The 21,264-nt window shown below is 44.4% G+C and overlaps 1 protein-coding gene across 5 annotated transcripts in view; it reads left to right on the forward strand.

The window, feature by feature from the left end:
* The first annotated feature begins 9,574 nt into the window (after positions 1 to 9,574).
* Positions 9,575 to 21,264, forward strand: part of UBXN2B (UBX domain protein 2B) — a 32,047-nt gene continuing 20,357 nt past the window's right edge. The window contains exons 1-5 of one of the 5 annotated variants that reach the window (XM_065585604.1): positions 9,575 to 9,847; positions 13,096 to 13,250; positions 15,730 to 15,801; positions 18,428 to 18,590; positions 18,942 to 19,028. In XM_065585604.1, the coding sequence (XP_065441676.1) occupies positions 15,776 to 15,801; positions 18,428 to 18,590; positions 18,942 to 19,028 (276 nt within the window). In that variant the 5' untranslated portion in view covers positions 9,575 to 9,847; positions 13,096 to 13,250; positions 15,730 to 15,775. Of the gene's footprint in view, positions 11,822 to 12,485; positions 13,251 to 15,729; positions 15,802 to 18,427; positions 18,591 to 18,941; positions 19,029 to 21,264 lie in introns of all 5 variants that reach the window. The other 4 variants (XM_008170777.4, XM_008170776.4, XM_065585605.1 and 1 more) reach the window with 4 other exon arrangements.

Consider the following 21,264-nt stretch of genomic DNA (forward strand, 5'->3'; position numbering starts at 1 on the left):
CCTCAAACTAGTGATTATTCTCTCATTAGATTATACCAAGTTAGTAACAAAAGTAAATTTCTGTCTCACCACACTGGTTAACAAGAAGTTAAAGACACAGTCTCCTAAGGCATTTCAGCTCTTCTCTCACCACCGAGACACTGGGCTCTCTGATGTGTGGTTACTGAAAACCAATTTAATCAAACACAATTCTTTTAATCCCAGAAAATCAGCCACATAGTCAGGTCAATATATAACTCAGATCTTACCCAATAGTCACGCTGATGCCAATCCTTTAGTAAGGCTGTGTCTACACTGTCAATTGAACGACAAAACTTTTGTCTTTCAGAGGTGTTAAAAAAAACAAAAAACTGAAAGACAAAAGTTTTGCCGCAACAAATGCCAGTGTGAACAGTGCGTTGTTGGCAGGAGCGCTCTCCTGTTGACAACGCAAATGCCGCTTGTTGGGAGTAGAAATTTTTTGTTGTCAGGAGAGCCAACAAACAGTGGCTACGCTATGCGACTTTTAGCAGCACGGCTGTGGCGATACAGCCATGTCGCTAAAAGCTGTGTAATGTAGAGATAGCCTAACTAAAAATTAAAGGTTTAATAATGAAAGAAAAGAATAAGAGAGTTAATAATGTTTAATAGATCATATACATACAAATAATTTAATAAAAGTTTGTAATACTAATGGACTAGACTGCTGAGGTGTCTGCAGGAAGGCTACTGGAAAGGATGAGTTTCTTCTATGTTAGAGTGATATATCCTTAATGAGCCATCAACACACAGTTGTCTAGCCTTGATGTAAATCTTATTTTACAGGTGTTGCCCAGGAATACAACACATGTATAAGATACAAGTCCATGGCCAATATTAATAACTTTAGATAGAAAGATGATACATGTATATAAGGCTTGACAAAGAAGGTCAGGCTTGACAAAGCCCTGGCTGGGATGATTTTGTTGGGAATTGGTCCTGCTTTGAGCAGGGGGTTTGACTAGATGACCTCCTGAGGTCCCTTCCAACCCTGATATTCTATGATTCTATGATATAAACAGGATAATTATATTTATCAAATCATAACTTGGTTAATTTTACTTGGGTCTGTGCACTGCAGTGTGGATTCCAGAGCCCTAGGTTTGAGCATGAGCTAGAACAGTCTTAACATAGGTTAAAATACACTGTAGATGCTTACGCCCACGGTTCCCTAACAGGGGTGCTCGGAAAATATGTATAGTGGGGGTGCTGAGAGCCATTGAACCAAACTGTAAACCCTGTATATGATGGAAACCGCTTTAAGCCAGGGGGTGCTGCTGCACCCCCAGCACCCCTAGTTCTAGCTCCTATGTTCCCTAGAACGGGTTAGCTGACTCACATGCCACTACCAATGGCCTTACATTGAAGTGTAGACACATCCAATGGGGCTCTGCATAGCTGCAGGGGTCTGCCACCTCATAGTCAGTGGCAGGATTGGGGCCTATCTTCTCCACCACATGGCCTATATCAATTTAGAGTACAAGAAATGCCACTCTAACACAGTTTCCTTGTAATTCTTCTGCTGGGGTGGGAGACACATGTTCCCTCCCATTCTAACCTCCAAGAAGTGCCAGGGTGTTCAGGCCCCAAAATCAGGGTTTATTCTCTGAGAATGACAAAGGCACAGGGCAGACAGGACTCCCTACTACCTTCTCAATCTCAAGCTCTATGAGAACATAGCTTCTGAAGAAGCCACACTACAAGGGAATTCCCTGCTGGTTGCTGCCTCCAGAGCCTTTCTTAGAGATGCGGGAAAGTGAATTTTGACATGGCCTGCATTACTTTATTCACTAAGGCTCTGATCCAGAGCCTGAAGTTGCTGGAAAGACTCCAGTTGACTCCAAGCCCACATTAGTTGAGAAATCAACCCCAGTCTCCTATTCCCACACACTATGAAACCATAACTCCATACATAGAGCACTCACTGATGGGCTCCTGCTGGGTCAGGCAAAGGGATCAGGGAAACTAATGTCATGTAGGTGGTGTGCCCCTTTTCACACCTTCCCAGCGGGAATCCTTCCTCTGCTCACAGGAGGGAATGCTACAGTGCATGGAGGACCTGATCTTACTGTGCCTAGACATGTATTATCATCCCTGAAATTATTAGGAATCTTGGAGGCAGCAGAGCTGCAAAAATAAGGAAGGAAAAGTTAAGAATGAAAAAAGTAAATGGATTTGTGTTTGTGACTGTAACTGAAAGTTTCTTCAAAGATTGTCAGATTTATAGACCACCAAGAGAGTTCACAGGCTCTTGCTCACAAACACTCCAAGGGTCTGATCTTGCATTCCTTTCACATCTTTTGGAATCAACAGAAGTGTTGGGTGTGCAGAGAACGCATGATCAGCCCCCAAAAAACATCTGTAGCACACACGCATGTGTGTATACACATACATACATAAAAGGAAACCAGTAAAAAGAAACCAGAACAATTAAAAGGAGTATTGGCCCATCCATAAACAGAAAATTTTTACAAGAGTGTTTAATAAATCCCAACACAATTTATGGAAGATCCTTAAAATGGTTTGTTTCAGAATGACAATCAGAACAATTTCAAGTGCTGTCTTTCAATACTTTTTAAAAATACATATTAACTGTATTTTAATAATCTTTCAATGCCTTATGGCACAACCTTCGGTGGGGATTTTGGAAATAAAGAGCCACATTGTCCCTTACATCCATCATTCCACATAAAAGACTAGAAATGGTGTACATTTCCAATTGCCAAGTTCCCTTATCAGTTTTCCTCTGTGGGTTTGAGTAGGGTTACCATATTTCCGCATTAAAAAAAGAGGACACTCTACGGGGCCCTGGCCCCACCCCTTCCCCACCCCAACTCTGCCACTTCCCCGCCCCAACTCCATCCCTTCCCCTGAGCGCCCCGCATTCCCCCTCCTCCCTCCCAGCCGCGAAACAGCTGCCCGAGCGCTACCGGCTTCATGGTTTGCCGGGAAGCCCCCAGACCTCCAGACCCTGCGCCCCTGGATGGGTGCTTCCCCTCCCAGGCTTCGGCTGCGCTGGGGAAGCGCCCGGCCGAGGGCGCAGGGTCTGGAGGTCTGGGGGCTGCCCGGCAAACCGTGAAGCTGGTAGCGCTCGGGCAGCTCGGCTCTTCAGCTCCACAGAGCTGAGGTGTCTGGGGGGAGCAGCAGCAGCCGCCGCCGTGGGGAAATCCGCCTGAGCTCGCAGCCTGCGGGAGCCGCAAAGTAAGCAGGGGACTGGGGCAGGGATGCCGGCAAAGCTATTTTCCCAGACATGTTTGGCTTTTTGGCAATTCTCCCCGGACGGGGATTTGAGGACCAAAAAGCCGGACATGTCTGGGAGAAACCGGACATATGGTAACCCTACCTAACTGCTCCCCAGGACTCCACCCCCTACCTAAGCCTCCCTGCTCCTTGTCCCCTGACTGCCCCCTCCTGAGACCTTCCCCCCCATCCTAACTGGCCCCCTAGGACCCTACCCCCTACCTGTCCCCTGACTGCCCCAACCCTTATCCACCCCCCACCCCCAGACAGACACCAGGGACTCCCACGCCCCATCCAACCACTCCCCACACCCTGACAGCCCCCCCCCAGAACTCCCAACCCATCTAAACTACTCTGCTCCCTGTCCCCTGACTGCCCCCTCCTGAGACCCCTGCTCCTAACTGCCCTACAGAACCCCACCCCCTACCTAAGCCTCCCTGCTCCTTGTCCCCTGACTGCCCCCTCCTGAGACCTTCCCCCCCATCCTAACTGGCCCCCTAGAACCCTATCCTCTACCTATCCCCTGACTGCCCCCTCCTGAGACCCTCCCCCCATCCTAGCTGGCCCCCTAGGACTCTACCCCCTACCTGTCCCCTGACTGCCCCAACCCTTATCCACTCCCCCACCCCCAGACAGACACCAGGGACTCCCACGCCCCATCCAACCACTCCCCACACCCTGACAGCCCCCCCCAGAACTCCCAACCCATCTAAATCACTCTGCTCCCTGTCCCCTGACTGCCCCCTCCTGAGACACCTGCTCCTAACTGCCCTACAGAACCCCACCCCCTACCTAAGCCTCCCTGTTCCTTGTCCCCTAACTGCCTCCTTCTGAGACCCCCCCCCACCCTAACTGCCCCCTAGGACCCTACCCCCTACCTGTCCCCTGACTGCCCAAAACCTTACACCCCCAACCCCCAGACAGCCCCCCCCCGAACTCCTGACCCATCCCTGTCTCTTGACTGCCCCCTTCAGAACCTCCCTGCCCCTTCTCCATCCCCCTGGCCCCCTTGCTGTGCCGCTCAGAACAGCGTGTCGGGCTCCACGCGCAACCCGACACGCTGCCACACTCCCCCACGGAGCTCATAGCCCGGTTCCCGCCCTCGCAGAGTGCTGCGGAGCGGCGCGCTGGGCAGGGGGAGGAGCTCCAGACTGCCGGAGGCCCATTGCGAGCGGCGGGCCGGCTGCGAATGCAGGGAGCGGGAGGGAGGGAGAGACAGGAGGGGAGTGATCTCAGCTGCAGGTGAGAGGAGGGGGGAAGTGGAGGAGGGGCTCTCTCTGGCTGCCGGAGCCTAGTGCAAGTGGCACCACCTGGCCGGCTGCCCTGTCAGCCGCACGCGCTCTGCATTGGGGGGAAGTCCGGACATTTACAAATTCCCCCCGGACGCTATTTTTAACTCAGAAAAGCCAGACATGTCCGGGGGAATCCGGACGAATGGTAACCCTAGGTTTGAGGGAACAGGTTTGTGCCCCCTCCCCGCTTTTTAGTTCCCTATGTCTTCCCTTCCTTCTGATGTTCACCCAACTATGCTTTGCTAGGGACTTTCACTAAGTAGGATGGGAAGCCCTAGAAGTTAATGCTGACCTAATCAGTAAAAAAGAACAGGAGTACTTGTGGCACCTTAGAGACTAACAAATTTATTTGAGCATAAGCTACAGACGTTTTCTGGTGGCTGATCATGCGTTCTCTGTACACCCAACACTTCTGTTGATTCCCAAAGATTTGAAAGGAATGCAAGATCAGACCCTTGGAGTGTTTGTGAGTGAGAGCCTGTGAACTCTCTTGGTGGTCTATAAATCTGACAATCTTTGAAGAAACTTTCAGTTACAGTCACAAACACAAAATAAATGTGTTAGTCTCTAAAGTGCCACAAGTACGCCTGTTCTTTTTGTGGATACAGACTAACGCTGCTGCTATTCTGAGACCTAATCAGTGTTCATTTGTGCCAGGATGTCCCAAGGGATTAGAAAGCAGCCATCCTTTGCTTTTCCTAAAGTTTGCGTTGTTATGGAATTCTGTTAAGGTGCATCTATGCTACAGGAATCAGTTATAACTAGATAACGGGACAATCATTCCTAAACTAGATCTGCAGATGGGGTTGTATGTTGTAGTGTATACATGCCTAGAAGTATCACCTGAACTGGATCTATGTGATTAGCTTTGAATGTAGGCCTTTTCCCTCCCTAATATATTTTATTTTAATTTTGGGAGGGGAGTGGTGGGGAAACGGGGGGAATAGCTGGGATAATTGAAAAAGCATTTTAGAAATAAAAAAAATACAAGATTACTTTTAATTAAGGAAAGATAGCTGCAAGATAGTAATTAACTATTTTAAATTTACAGCTGTGCAGAAAAGCATTGGTCCCAGCAATAATATTATGCAAATTAAAATGGCATCTTAGGGTAGCCTGATTTGCATTTGCAGATGTTCGGGTTTATATACTTTCTCAATGAAAAAAATTAATGTTAATCTGTATTCAGGTGATATCTTGAAATGCTTTATCCTAGAGCAGGCAATCAAGAGTGGCAAGCAGGAATAGTGCCAGTGTTTGGAGAAAGATAGTCCCTTCAAAATATAGGACATCTGGCTGCAATAAGCTTAATTTCTTCATAAATTCATTTGGATTTTAGAGCAATTATAATTTGGTTTCCCTCTCCTAATTCAGACTATGTCACTCTAGGAAGATGGCATTTTCTTTTAGGCAACAACTGCATTTCACTAATCAGCCAAAGGAAAGATAAATGAAGCACGTGAGTACATTTTCATCCTTGGCATACTCAAATAAGATCCTCAACTATGTAGCCAATTGGTGTTGGTTGATTTCTATTTCTATTTTATTTATTTTTAGCAGTTTAGCTGGTGATGTTGATATTTTACAGTAGGTGTGCAGTCCATGAATGAATACCAATATTTGTTAGGAACTCAAGTTAAGGTTTCTTTTCCTTTATCCTTCCTTCATTTTCTGCCCCACTTTCTACAGTTTATTTTTTAATTTTATTCTTGTAAACTAAAAACACTACCATTCTGCTGCTTTATTCCTATAATGTGCTAAGGTGACATTTCTCAAAGCTTCCTATCCTGAGTGATTGAGACAATCCACCTTGCTATATTCAGCAGTGACAATTCAACATAGCAAAGCAGTAAGGGGCCAATTGATACATTGTGCCAAAGTGAGAAATTGTCCACTGTACTGGATGATTCACTACAACCGGCAGAAATGCATGCAATATATAGCAATTGGAGCTATGCTTTAGGGGAAACATTACTTGCTATACATTATCTACATATACGGTCACACTGAGGCTTAGCTATGCATATTCAACTCTGATTTCACTGCAACTTGAGACGTAATATGTCCTGCAGAAAATAAGCACGTGGGACATTACCTGGTGCTGAGGGAGGGGATTATGAAAAAATCATTGGTTTCTAAATTTCTAGTTGTAACTTTGGTTTCTGACTCATGCTACCCACAGTGGTGCCAACTCTGGTAATATTATTGTGAGAGCCATAATACGTAGATTTTTTTCTTAAGGCCCCAGCTCCTGGACTCATATGATTATGTGAGAATCTCAGATTTCATATTTTTAAAAGGTAAGTTTCTAACCCGCACGGTAGCAGAGAACCCCAAGGCTCAAACACCAGAAGGCAAATAAAAGGAAACCAGCAGTATTTTTTTAAAACTGCAGGATTTTTAAGGTACTCTTTTTTATTTTGGGGGCCTGACTCATGGTTTTTGAATGCGTGGGGTTGGCAATACTGTTAACTAATGATGAACTCATCATGTCTCTGTGCCTTTCTGCAATATGTTATAAGGGTGCCCAAAGATTTAAGTTAATAACCCTGCATTAAAAATAGGATTGTTACTATTATTAGAAAATCTTAAAAATCAGATAATTACTATAACGGCTTATCTACAGCACCTTTTAGTTTACTGCAAGCTGGGGTGTAAATCTACCCCTGACTAGCCTGCACACTCTCACTGCTGTTTTGATACCAGAGTTTAGGCTATTACTCTAAAGTACAAATAAAGAGATGATTCTGGCATGTCACACTACATTGTGGCAACAGAGACTCATCGCACAAACAGGCTAGGATAGGAGGGGACTGAAAGAGCCAGAGACACACATACATGGGACAGCCAGGCACATACACACAGAGGGGCAGGCAGACACACACACACACAGGGGCAGGCAGATGCAGATACACTCAGGGCCATAGGCGCCGACTTTGTGGTGCTCTGAGGCTCAAGCACCCATCGAAAAAAAATTAGGCGGTGCTCAGCACCTGCAGGGCCAGATTAAACTTTTGTGGGCCCCAGCACTCGAACTGTAGCCCCACCCCCACTTGGCCTCTTCCCCCTACCCCCCCGAGGCCACGGCCCCGCTCAGCCTCTTCCCCGCTGAGACCATACCCACCATTTGCACAGGGGAGGGGAGTGGACAGGAGCACCCACTGGCAAAAACGAAAGTCAGTGCCTGTGCTCAGGGCAGGCAGGCAGATACACACATGCAGACGCACACACACACATTGTCCCTTACACGTGTGCAGGCAGCCACAGCCGCACAGGGGCAGACAGACTGGCAGGTGCACATTCACACCTGGGGCAGGTAGAAGCAGACAATCACAGGGACAGGCAGGCAGGCACACAGGGCCACACACACACACAGGGAAGGTGGGTGTGCATATGTGCACAAACACACAGACAGGTGGGCACACACACACGGGGTGGACGGGTGGACACATACACACAAGGGCAGGCAGGCGTGCACACATACACGTAGTAGGGTTGCCAACTTTCTAATCGCACAAAACCTGCCCCACTCCATCCCCCCGACTCTGTCGCTCACTCTCCCCCACCCTCACTCACTTTCACGGGGCTGGGGCAGGAGGTTGGGATGAGGGGGGGAGGGGGGAGGGCTCCAGCTGGGGGTGTGGGCTCTGGGGTGGGGCCAGAAATGAGGGGTTCAGGGTGCAGGAGCAGGCTCTGGGATGAGGCAGGGAGCTGCAGTGCGGAAGGAGGTGAAGGCTCCGGCTGGCGGTGTGGGCTCTGGGGTGGGGCTGGAGATTAGGGGTTTGGGGTGCAGAAGGGGGCTCAGGGCTGGGGTAGGGGGTTGAAGTGCAGGAGGGGATGCAGGGTGCAGGTTCCAGGAGAGAGTTTGGGTGTGAGAGGGGACTCAGGGCTGGGGCAGAGGGTTGGGATGTGAGGGCTCTGGTTGGGGATGCAGGCTCTGGTGTGGGACCAGGGATGAGGGGCTTGGGGTACAGACTCTTGGAGGGAGTTAGGATGTGGAAGGGCGTTCCGACCTGGGGTTGGAGAGCTGGAGGGGGTTTGGAGTACGGGCTCCAGCTAGGCGGCAATTACTTCTGATGGCTCCCTGCCTGCCCTAGTTCCGCACAGCTCCCTGAAGGCTCCTCCTAGGCAGACGGGCCAGGGGGCTCTGTGCGCTGCCTGCGCCAGCAGGTGCCACCCCACATTGGCCAATGGGAGTTGCGGAGCCGGCACTGGGGGGCGGGGCAGTGCATGGAGCTTCCCTGATTGCCCCTCTGCGTAGGGGCTGCAGGGAAATGCCAGCCGCTTCCGGGAGCCGCGCAGAGCCAGGGCAGGCAGGGAGCCTGCCTTAGTCCCACTGCGCCACCGACCGTATTTTAACGGCCCAGTCAGTGGTGCTGACCAGAGCTGCCAGGGTCCCCTTTTGACCAGGCATTCCAGGCAAAAACTGGACACCTGGCAACCCTAATACACAGGCACACACACACATGGGGCAGTCAGGCACACCCGTGGGGTGGGCAGGCACACCCATGGGTGGACAGATGTATACATACACAAACACAGGGGCAGGCAGGTGCATACACCCATGCACACCATACCCACACAGGGGCAGACGCGTGCAGACGCACATAGGGACAGGCAGAAACATACATAGGAATAGGCAGACACATAGATGGGTGCCTGTGGGTGCGCGCGCGCGCACACACACACGCACAAGTGAGGGCTCATACATGGGCAGGTGGGCATATGCACAAGGGTGCTGGAACAATTTGTATAGTGGGGCTACTGAGAGCCATTGAACCAAACTGTAAACCCTGTATATAATGGAAACCACTCCAGGCCAGGGGGTGCAGCAGCACCCCTAGTTCCAGCACCTATGCATCTGCATGCCTACAACAGGCAGACGGTCAATCACACCTGGCAGCGGGCGGGGACCTGCAAACATAGGGGGGGAGGTGAACGCACACACTCAGAGAGGAGCAGGCGCGCGCGCAATCACACACGGTTCGGGCGCGGGCGCGCCCATACATACATTGGGCGGGTCCAGCGAAGGAGGCGGGGCTAGGGAGTAGGAGGCTGGTCCAGTCCCGCTCCTCCTGTTGCCATGGTAGCCTGGCTACGGAAGTGCTCTGCGGCGCTTCACTCCAGCCGCAGGTCCGCAGCCAGCCGGGCCGCGGGGAGCGGCTCCCTCCGTGCAGCTGAAGATGGCGGACGGCGGGGAAGCAGCGGGCCAGCAGGAAGAGGCGGCGGTTGGCGGGCCGCGGCGGGACGAAGGGCCCCGGGCTAATGCCCGGCCACCCACGGCCCGGGACTTACAGGTGCGGAAGGGCCGGGACGATACTTGGGAATGATAAACGAGAGCCCGGCGGCGCCTCCCCGACAGGTGCCGTCCCGTCCCGTCCCGTCCCGGCGGCTGCGGTGCTCCGGGCTGCTGGGCGAGGGCTGGATCGGGCGCGGGAGGCTGGCCTGGCCAAGCCCAGGCTCTGCGGTTAGAGGCGCCGCCCGGCGGGCTGTATTTCCCGGCGGAGCGGGGCACAGGGAGCTGAGCGCTGGCGGGGGGCTGCTGCCTGCCCTTTCCATGCACACACCTGGCACCCTGCCCCTGGGCCATCCCCCGCCGTGCTGCTCCCCACGGGGCCGTAACCTGCCACATGGTGTGGAGTGATCCGCCAGGCGGAGGCAGGTGGCTGGCTTTGTGTCACACCCCTTCTCTCACAAGACCCATATTTTTCAGGACTTAATAGCCAGGCCCGATGAGGCTGCCAGCTCTTGTTTGCAAGGCCCGAATAAAGCTGCTTAATGCAAAAACCCTCTTGTGCCGTTGAGCCTGGCTTTCAAACACTAGAGCAGAGGTTCCCAAACTTGGTTTGCAGCTCGTTCAGGGTAAGCCCCTGGTGGGCCGCCAGACTTTTGTTTACCTGAGTGTCCGCAGGTAGGGCCGCTCGCAGCTCCCAGCAGCCGCAGTTTGCCTGGAAACCCCTGCACTAGAGCAATGGAGAGGTGCCTCAGCCTGCAGAGAGTTTGGCTCCCATTGTTAGCTTCCTGCAAAGAAATGATATAAAATCTCTGCTGTAACCATTTCTTTATCAGCATTCATTTTCCCACCAGCTTTAAAACTATGAAATGCTTCCAAATAAAACTCTTTAAAACCATGTCTATGCTTGCCCATGCTTGCAGCAGCATGTAGGGTATGTGTAGCTAGGGGTCCTTGTGCTGGGGGTGCGCCAACAACCCCTGGCTTGAAGCGGTTTTCATCATATACAGGGTATACAGTTTTGTTCAATGGCTTTCAGCACCCCCACTATAAAAATTGTTCCAATACCATTGTGTGTAGCTACATGCTGCAGTGAAGGGCAGGTTGTGTCCACACTCACTGTGGTGTTTAGCTACATGTGGAAGTGAAAGTCTCCAGCGGAGAGCTGCTGGCATGTAAAGAGCTGTGTGGAATATATACTCTAGCGTTCAGGCATGTAGGGCCTTCTGCTGTACTCAACCATGCCTCATTGTCTACACTGCTATTTTATACCCATGCTAATTGGGCATTCTGTGTCTACTCTACACAATACCTAAGCGTAGACCTACCCTTAGCTATTACTTAAGTAAAAGAAATGTGAAACTCTAGGCAGTATTACTGTTCTTGTTTAAATTACACATAAGGCCAATACATTGCTGACCAGTCCTGACCATTTTTCCTTTTTACTTACTAATATTAAGTTTGCACATTAATTATTGTTGATAAAGTCTATGAGTCTATTGAGACTAACATTTTTAACTGAAGCATACAGTAGTTACATTCATCTTCAGGTTTCCAAACTGTTGAAGATCGGACTTGTAGTTAAGCAGGCTTTTTGAGTAGATGGTCTTTCATGGTGTTAAATTTATCTAAAATAAAAGTTCCCTTTTTAACTAGCACAAATCTGTAGAATGCATATTAAGTTTGAGACACTGGGTGTATTTTAAAAGTTCTATTGCAATCTCACTACTCTGTATGATTTTCTTAATAGCCCTCAGTTCTTCAGCTACTTTACTTTCCTGGATAATGAGCGTCTCATCACAATACTTATTACAGTCTTAAATACTGTGATTCTAAAACAGTTTGTCTTGCAGAGGGCTCTCTTTATTTGAATGTTTGTTGTTTGTAAGCCAACCCATAGTAGAACTGTAGCCCTGCAGCACTATGTGGTGAAATGTTAATATCACTCCAGAGAAAAGCAGAATGAAATTTTAGAACTCCGTTTTTGAGACAAAAATTTTAATATTTACAAAAACTAAGTACAACATCTAAATTATAAGTACAATAATAATTTATTCCATACAAAAAAACTACATTAAAAGAACATTATTGAGGTTGCAAAGCCAAGCACTCAAAAGTGAGGGAATGCCAGTATTAAGGTTGCTGGGCAACCTTAATTCACCCCATTTGTGCATACTCATTATGATAACTATGTTATATACTACTTTTTTCTACAGGGCCCTTGCCTCTTTCAGAGCTCAGAATGGATGGCATTTACTCTGTGAGCAGCTAGTCAATATTTCTAATCATTGTTCAATGGTTGGCCCCATGACTTATTTACTGCACTCTATTGAAAATCTGCTCTGAAGACAGAATTACTAATTTCTTCTTGGACTTCTTTATGGTGCTCATCACTAAAGTATTTGTGTGCTTCACAAATGTTAATGAATTAATTTTCACAACCCTGGGAGGTACATGGGTGGTATGTCCATTTTACAAATTTGGAACTGAGGCACAGTGCGATTGAAATAAAAAATATCCGCTAATTTTGGGTGCCCAATTGGAGATGCCTGTGATCCAATTTTTGGAGTATTTAGTATTATATTGCACTGGGTTTATTCAAAGCACAGCTTTGAGAGAGGCACTGGGTGTCCAAGGTGCCTGAGTGGCCACAGCTCCCGTGCTCAGGTCACTGCAGCAGCACCCTCTCCTCTCCCGTTAAGTTGAAATCAAGCTACCAAAAATGTCATATTTGGTATCCCTTCGCATACTGTTCTTAAAGCTGAATCTGCCAGAGAAATGGCAGCATATAGGGCTATCCTTGGGGAAAGCCTTTCTAATACACGTTATTATGCTTGGGTGTAAGCCTTTAAGCACTTGCTGAAGTCAGTGTTAAACACATGCTTAAGTGCTTTGCTGAATTGGGATCTTAATATTAGTACATTCTGTCATGGTTGTAAACATGTTATATAGGAACTGGAAAAATATAAATTAAAAGCTATTACTGTTGTGTTCTCTAACAACCTTATTGAAAGGCATATTGTTTCACATAAACACAGAATAGCTTTGTCTTAACCTTTTACAAGTAATATGAGTGCTTTCTATGTATTCTGAACAGATGCTTCTGTATAAAAGTCTTGTCATTCTTAATGAGGTAATTCAGATTTGTGTTTAATATGTAAATAAATACATGTGTATTTATTTCAGAGTACAGGTATCCAGACAAATATTTATATGAGTATCTGAATAATGTCACTCATGTTTCTAAATCAATAAGGAACCTAGGCTTCTAAAACAATGCATACAATGTTTATTCTCTTGTTCTTTGTATAGTTTATATCTCTAGTCTTATAGATTTTCTAAAAAGTCTGGTATTGTATGTAGTTGGCTTTGGCTGGGTTATATGAAGATGAAGTTAAAGGCAAGTTATCCCATTCTGACAGACCACCAGCTACAGTGGTCGGTAACCCAAGAGTACCAGTTCAGAGGTAAGAAGTGTTTTGTACATTAGGATTAGTAATTTATTTGACATCTATAATATCTGTTTCAGTTTACTAATCCTGCTTTTGTCACAACATTCAGAAATTTGATCTCAAAGAGGTATTATATTCCAATGCTTGTTTAAAAAGCTATAACAACACAGAAGAGTAAAGTGCAGGACCCTATAATACTTTGCTTCCTTAGGAAGTGTTTGTAGCATATATTTATTTATCGAGCAGTCTTCATTCTGCAACTGTTCCCAACCACTTTATGTTTCTGTTAGATGCTGGCAAAAGGCTTAAAGTTAAATGCAGAAGTAGTTATGCTGTCACAGATTTGGACGTATGACCTGTATTCTTTTGGGGGGAACAACTGTTAGGATCAGGAGCAATTCACATGGAAGGCTATGCATAAGTGCCTCTTCTGGGTCAGGAAACCACAGTGCTCATGTCAACATGAGGACTATGATCCGTGACTGTTAAGCCCTATCCAAAATTATCCCTCAGCAGCATCTACCATAGGAGAATTGGCAAATATCCTCTAAGGTTCTTCATGGGAACAAAGAACTTGGGTGGACAACTTCTGTGTGGTAGAGGAATGTAATATATTTTTCTCTGTTTTTTTCTGGCATGTTTAGGTGCATGTGGCCAACAAGAATTTGCTTTAAGTACTTAGGGTTCACATAACAGAATATATGGAGATTCATTATAGCATTCTCAAATAAATTTTAAAAAAATCATGCCAAGTTTAAATTAATGAAATACAAAAAAACTGAACAGTAAGATGTGTTTGGTTTAAAAAAAAAAAAACAATCTATATGTGGCAAGTGACTGGGACATGATAAACCAAACACAAGGCTTGGGTGTCTTTCTAAAAAGACCCCAGCCACACAGATGTGTCAATGTGAATCTCATTTTTTTTTTAAATGGGTATATACCAGCGGACATCTCCATGACTGGTGACAAACCTACAGTCCATTTGTGCACATGGATCTCTGGAAAGATGAAATTCAGCCCAAGGCTGGATACTTGGGGGACAATAATAATTGTTTCTGGTTGAGATCACCAATCTACAGATATCACTATTAAAAAGCTGCTTGCCAATACATACCACAAAGTTATTATAGTTACTTCCTATTCCATGTAGGGAATAGGTTGGTACTGAATCTTGAATACTTCAGAATGGTATATGTTGGCAAACTCTAGCTCTTTATTGGCAATCATATACCATGACTCAGATGAATCTCTTTTGGAAAGAAAAGATGCCCCCTTAACACAATGTTAAATAATTCCTAATTTGGCTAGATTGTAGTCTACATCAGTGTTTCTCAAACTGGGGCCGCTGCTTGTGCAGGGAAAGCCCCTGGCGGGCCAGGCCGGTTTGTTTACCTGCCCCGTCCAGAGGTCCGGCCGATCGCGGCTCCCACTGGCCGCGGTTTGCCGCTGGAAGCGGCGCGGGCCGAGGGACGTACTGGCTGCTCTTCCCACAGCTCCCATTGTCCTGCAGCGGTGAACCAGCCAGTGGGAGCCGCGATCGGCTGGACCTGTGGATGGGGCAGGTAAACAAACCAGCCCGGCCTGCCAGGGGCTTTCCCTACACGAGCGGCAGCCCCTGTTTGAGAAACACTGGTCTACATCGATTGTCAAAGTTCCATTGAAGTCAGTGGAGCTATGGCAGTGTGCACCAGTGGTGGACTATCCCATGGATGTGAAGCTAGTACAGTGGTTCTGATTCCCTATTTCAAAGTATCTGTTAAATTCATTCTAAATGTTTACTGTAAACCTTTGCAGTGTTGGCTTTAAGAATATTTTTGAATCCATGTAATAAACAGAAAGGAATAGCGGAAACTACTGCTTGTAAGCTCTTTGGGAGCAGTGACTGTCTTTTTGGTCTGTGTACTGCACCTATCACAATGGGGTCCTGGTTCATGACTGGGGCTCCTAGCACTTTGGTAATATAAATAAATAATAATGATGCTGGTTGGTCCCATTGTAGTTCAAGTACTACAAAGCCAGTTTTCAAATATAATTGAAGGTTAAGGGCCAGATTCTGCAACCCTTATTCACATTGAATGTTACCTACTGATGTTAGTGAGGCCACTTGTGGAGTAAATTGTCATTCAGCATGCATAAGGGCATTGCTGTATGGCCCTAAATGAGCTGCCCTCCATTCTTTCCTTGCTACATGGTGAATATTTGGAACTATGTGGCCAAAAGAACATATGCTGTTACAGTAGGTCAGCAATTTAGAATTATTTTATAAAATACATAAACAGTTAGCCTGAATGGCTGTTGGAGCCCATCAGGTCAGAACTTTTGAGAGTCCTTATTTTCGCTCTTTTTTTTTTTTGTTTTGTTAAGTATATAAAAAACTAACCATTTTACATAGTCATAAGTGTGAAGTGCTTGTTAAAGTGGATATATTATGCAGGATATATATCAGTAATGTTTTTAATAAAACTGAGTTTTTTAAAATATTTGTTGGCAGTCTAAAAATTGACTCCTTCAGAAGCTTGAGAAAACCAGAAAGAAGCATGAGTGATGACAAAGAAAACCAAAGGTACTGTAAAAACAGAAGCTTATTTATCTATAACAATTATGAATAGAATATTAATCTAGATTTTATTTTTTTTCATTCATACATTTTTCCCTTTCTTCTTTCTTCATAATGGTGTTGATCTTAGTCTTTGCTCTAAGTGGTAACATAAGGGCTGTTGTGTGACTCATTAGAGGGAAATGGTGACATGAAGTATGGAGGATAGCCTTTCCTATTTAAAATAAAATGCTTTGTCCAATTTTCAAACTATAATCTGAATCTTTCTGAACTGTAAGCTTTCATTCTTAATCTCCTTGGTTTTACATGTAATATTTATTTTAACATACCTCTGCCCCCGTAAAATATTGCTCTTGATAATCCATAATGCTCAGGCCAAATTTAGGAAAATAAATTTTAAAATTAAATCAAATTTATATTTACAAAATATGTAACATAATTATATATTTCTTAGATTTTATTTCTGGACTGAAATGAATATGAGATAGAGGTATTAAAATGTGCTAGTAACTCTTCCAAATATGCTTATTTTTTACCTCAGCATTACTGTCCATTATATTTGGTAAGCAACTCTAGCACCTTTTATTTAAATCATTTTTGGTTTTTGGGTCATAGTCAGATTTACACAGGTGCATACAGGGCCAGCTCCAGGCGCCAGCTAAGGAAGCAGGTGCTTGGGACAGCCAATACAAAGGGGTGGCACTCTGTCCGCTATTGGGGCGGCCCATTCGGGTCTTCGGCAGTGGGTCCCTCAGTCCCTCTTTCTCTTTGAGCTGCTGCCGAAGTGCCGTCGTTTTTTTGTTTTTGTTTTGTTTTGTTTTTTCCGCCGCTTTGGGCTGCAGAAAACCTGGATCCAGCCCTGGGTGCATATTGAGTAATTTTCCTCTAGAATAATCTAACTCAAATCTTTTCTAATGAATCTTTTCCCCTCTTCTCTGTGTTTGTGTTCTTGTTTCACAGCTTAACTTTGTTGGATACAAATCGGACATCAGGAATAGTAACATACAAAAGCCAGTAGGAGAACACGTCCATCTCCCTGGACATTCTATAATAGATTTAAAAGTAGCCATACTTGAACAAAAAAACTTCAAAAACAGACTTCAAAAAGAAACTGCAGAACTAAAATTCATTTGCAAATTTAACACCATTAATTTGGGCTTGAACAGGGACTGGGAGTGGCTGGCTCACTACAAAAGCAACTTTCCCTCTCCTGACATTGACACCTCCTCATCAATTATTGGGAGTGGACTACATCCACCCTGATTGGCCCTGTCAACACTGGTTCTCCACTTGTTAGGTAACTCCCTTCTCTTCATGTGTCAGTATAATAATGCCTGCATCTGTAATTTTCACTCCATGCATCTGAAGAAGTGGGTTTTTTACCCATGAAAGCTTATGCCCAAATAAATCTGTTAGTCTTTAAGGTGCCACCGGACTCCTCGTTGTTTTTGTGGATACAGACTAACATGGCTACCCCATGATATTTGTGTTCCTTTGTTACCTTCATTTGTGTGAATCTTGTATTTAATATAAAAGGTAACACTTAATCCTTAAACTGCTAGCAATAAGTTAATATCTTGTTAGAACAATCACCTCCGCTTCATCACATCACCCTTAGTTTATAGACATCAGTGTTGAGATAGCAGAATCAGTTTTATTCTAGTAAGCAGCAGCAGATTGACTTGTTTTATCCTGAATCAACTCACCTTGCCTCCTATACTTAAATAGTATACCCAAGGAGAATCAGAAGCATTCAGCATTTTATTGGCTGTTTAAAATCAAATCAAATAGAACATAAATCAAAGATGCTACAGCTTGGCAGTATGTCATATCTATCTATCTAAATTTGGATAGCATCCATCACCATGGTGTCTAAACATACATTAGCCACTAGCACTTCTAGTCTCTTAATCTTACTCTCCGACATGTATATAACTTCTGATTACAGATAATAAAACTACTAAATAATACACTCTATGAAATGGATCTCATGCAATGGCTAGAAATTAGTCTAGTTTGAAAATAAGCTAGATGTTTACTACTGTTTGTTTTATCCAATGGTTTTCTCTGAAGTTACTGCAAACTCTAAAGTGCCTCAGAATATAAATTAATTGTAGTTAAAAAGAACTAATATTGTTAGAAATGAGACCATAATAGACCATTAAGCCTAAGATCTCACTTTGGTGCTATTTTTAGTTGTTCTCCCAAATAGTTGTACGTTAATTCTACAAAGGCAGTGTTAATTGTGCATCTGATTTTCCAATGCATCTGCATTTGATCAGACCAGCCATAGTCTCATGCACAGAACCTCCCAGTGGAGATTATTCTTTGGAATCCACACAAGATAAGGCATGTAAAGTCACAGCTATGTCGGGACTGTGTTCATATGACCATGGTTCCTAACCTCTAGGAACCTCTATACCTTTGTAGGTCCACTACTGTAACAATTCTTTTAGTAGTGCTTCTTTGTGTATTGGGAAAACCAGAACTGGGTGGAATGCTTCTGTTATCAAAGTGAAGAGGTTTTGTGCCAGAATTTGGCTCCATTTGTTTACTGAGCTTTTTTATTGAAAAATGGGTGTCCATCAATTACTTCAGAAGGATCATCACTGATGAACATTATTGTTTAAAGATTTTACTCAGGTGACTCAGAATATAGCGGACTACAGATTGTTGGGCCTTCTAATAAGAATCCCAGTAAAATTGTTGGTGAACTTTTCAAAGAGGCGAAAGAACATGGGGCAGTTCCACTGGATGAAGCCGCAAGAGCCTCAGGTGATTTTAGTAAAGCTAAAGTAAGTATAAAAAAGATAGTTTAGTAAAAACCAAATGAATTAGTTATTTTTGCCTACAGGGCTTATTGTCTTGTAAATTATATTACTAATGCTTGCAAATATTCAATTTTCAATCTTAACATTTCATAGTACACTGACTGCTTAGCATGGTTAGAATTTCTAACTACCTAATTTGCTAATTAGAAGGCATATCAGTTAGAACATTGTGTGTTTGTGTTAACTAAAGAAGCAGGCTTGTTCACATTTTAATTTATATGCTTGCACCCCATTAAATATCTTTGTAAATTGTTTCACGTATCTATTCAAGCTGTTTAATTTTTGTAATTAACTTTCTTTTAAATATTTTATCAGTCATTTTCAGGTGGTGGATACAGATTGGGTGACTCATCCCGGAAGCGCTCTGAATATATATATGGAGAAAATCCGAATGGGCAAGATGTAAGTAAAATGTTGAATAGCAGAAAATAGTGCTACACATCCTGCAATGTTTGAAGCCCAAGTTGTCAAGATAATGTTTTTATATAACAATAGTTTTGTTTATAATGAATAGCTATAGAGCCATGTAATGTACATTTTAAGAATAATTTCTTAAAGCCAAAGGGTCTACATGGACAAAAATACATAGATTATGAAGTGCAGAGCCTCTTCTGGTAGAGGAAAGAGGTGTTCGGCAAAGAAGTTGGCTGACTGGGTCCAGTGTTGTGAAAAGAAAGGGTTGTATTGCTGTGAGTGCTCTGTGACTCTAATATGAGTTGCAAAGTGCTCCTTTCGAATTAAACGCTTAATTTTGTGAGGAGGTGCCTACCATATTTAAAAGCTCTATAGGCATTAGTTGTGTTGATTCAGCCCTATTAAGCATCTCACAACAATTCATAACTTGCAATTTTGTGTGTTGTCTTTATTCCCTGTGAAATAGAAAACTGAGTGTCATTGATAATAAGCTACTGGAATACTCACTAGCTAGATAAGATCCTTCTAAAGTTGATATTGTGTAGGAAGAAAATAAATATTATATTTGACTAATTTTAAGTCCAGTTTAGGGTGAAGAGAAAACAACCAGAATGGTTATACTTTATAAACCTTTCTTTATAAAAGTGGCATAATAGTTTTCTGTGTTGTTGTAGCTCAGTGATTTGTGTGTTAAGTTATAGTTGGCAAGATGTCTTTTCCTGTCAGCCTTGCATATTATTTGCACACTGAGAGTCAAACAGGGTTCTTTCCATATCATGCATCATCACCAATAATAAATGTTCTGACATCCAAATTGGGCCCTCACCTACACCTGTGAAAGTGCTGGGCTCTGTATGACAAATTGAATAGAATAGAGTTGTTTCCTGATTGCCATTGTTTTCAGCAGACTTGGATAGGTGTGACTGATAGGAGCTTAATAAACAACTTTATTGATGCACAAGATGGAAAAAACATCAGCAGTAATTGAATCTTAGCTGAGCTTGGTCAGCAGTACTAACAGGAGTAAAGAACAGTAAAGCTTACTTTTGCCACCAAAGAGAGCAGACATGACTCTGAATATACACAGGGAATAGAATTGTGAACTAAAATGATGCCATTTTTATATAGTCACTTTTCAGAGTAAAACTACACTATAATATCAGTAAAACTAAATTAACACTAAAGTATCTTTCTCTCTCTGGTGCCCTTCAGGGTCCTGTGCTAGGTCATCTCCTCTTTGTCCTCTGTGCTCAAGATAGCTGAAATCATGTGGAGCTAACACCTCTATGCAAATTATTTTACAAGTCTAATTCTCTGCCTCTAATCTTCATCCCTCTGTCCACCTCTTCACTATGTTTGATATACTTACATGAATGTCCTCCTGCCATCTCAAACTCATTTCCTCCAACCCTGAACTTTTCTCCTAATCTATCTTCATTTTCTTTTCTTAACACCATTGTCAACTCCACTACTCTCCCATATTTGCAATCTTGGTGTTATCTTTGACTTCTCCTGCTCTTTCTGCACCATAACTAGTGTTAAGTTCTGTCACTTCTTCCTTTCTAAGGGCTTGTCTACATATAAACAAAGTGTGTGAATGAACAGCACACTAGCCTGTTGCACACACTAAATCCCTGTTTGGATCCTGCTACTTCATACCAACAGTTCTGTAGTGTGCTTTGACCCACTGTTGTTTGAAACAGGTTGTATGAAACAGCAGTAAATCAAAGCACACCACAGAACTTTTAGTGTGCAGTAGCAGAGTCCTCATGGCCTGCTAGTGTGCTCTACAGTCACACCCTGGATTTCTGCACAAGTCCTGTGTTTGCAAGCCCTAAAAAAACAAAATTCAACTATAGCCAGTGTTAAAACCCTTGTCTATGCTTTTGTCATATTCATCTTCCTTCCTGCAACCACTTCCTCTGTGGTCTTCGGAATTCTCACCTCTACCTCTCTCCCATCTATCCAAAATACCATTGCTAAAGTCATCTTTATCTGCATCTACTCTGCCTTTATAATTGTCCCCTTCAGCCTTTTGCTGGATTCTTTTCTTACTGCATCAGGTTTCTCATTCTTGCCTTTAAGATTCTGCACAATTTTGCCCTATCCTTATCTCTACTTTTCTTTCTTCCTATGCTCTTGCATGCTCCTTTTCTGCACTATAATCATCTCTCTCTGCTGCTCCCTCATTCTCCTTTTCCTACTCTATGCCTCATCTTTTATG

The sequence above is a fragment of the Chrysemys picta genome, chromosome 2 (genome assembly GCF_011386835.1).
Source record: "Chrysemys picta bellii isolate R12L10 chromosome 2, ASM1138683v2, whole genome shotgun sequence".
NCBI lineage: Eukaryota > Metazoa > Chordata > Testudines > Emydidae > Chrysemys > Chrysemys picta.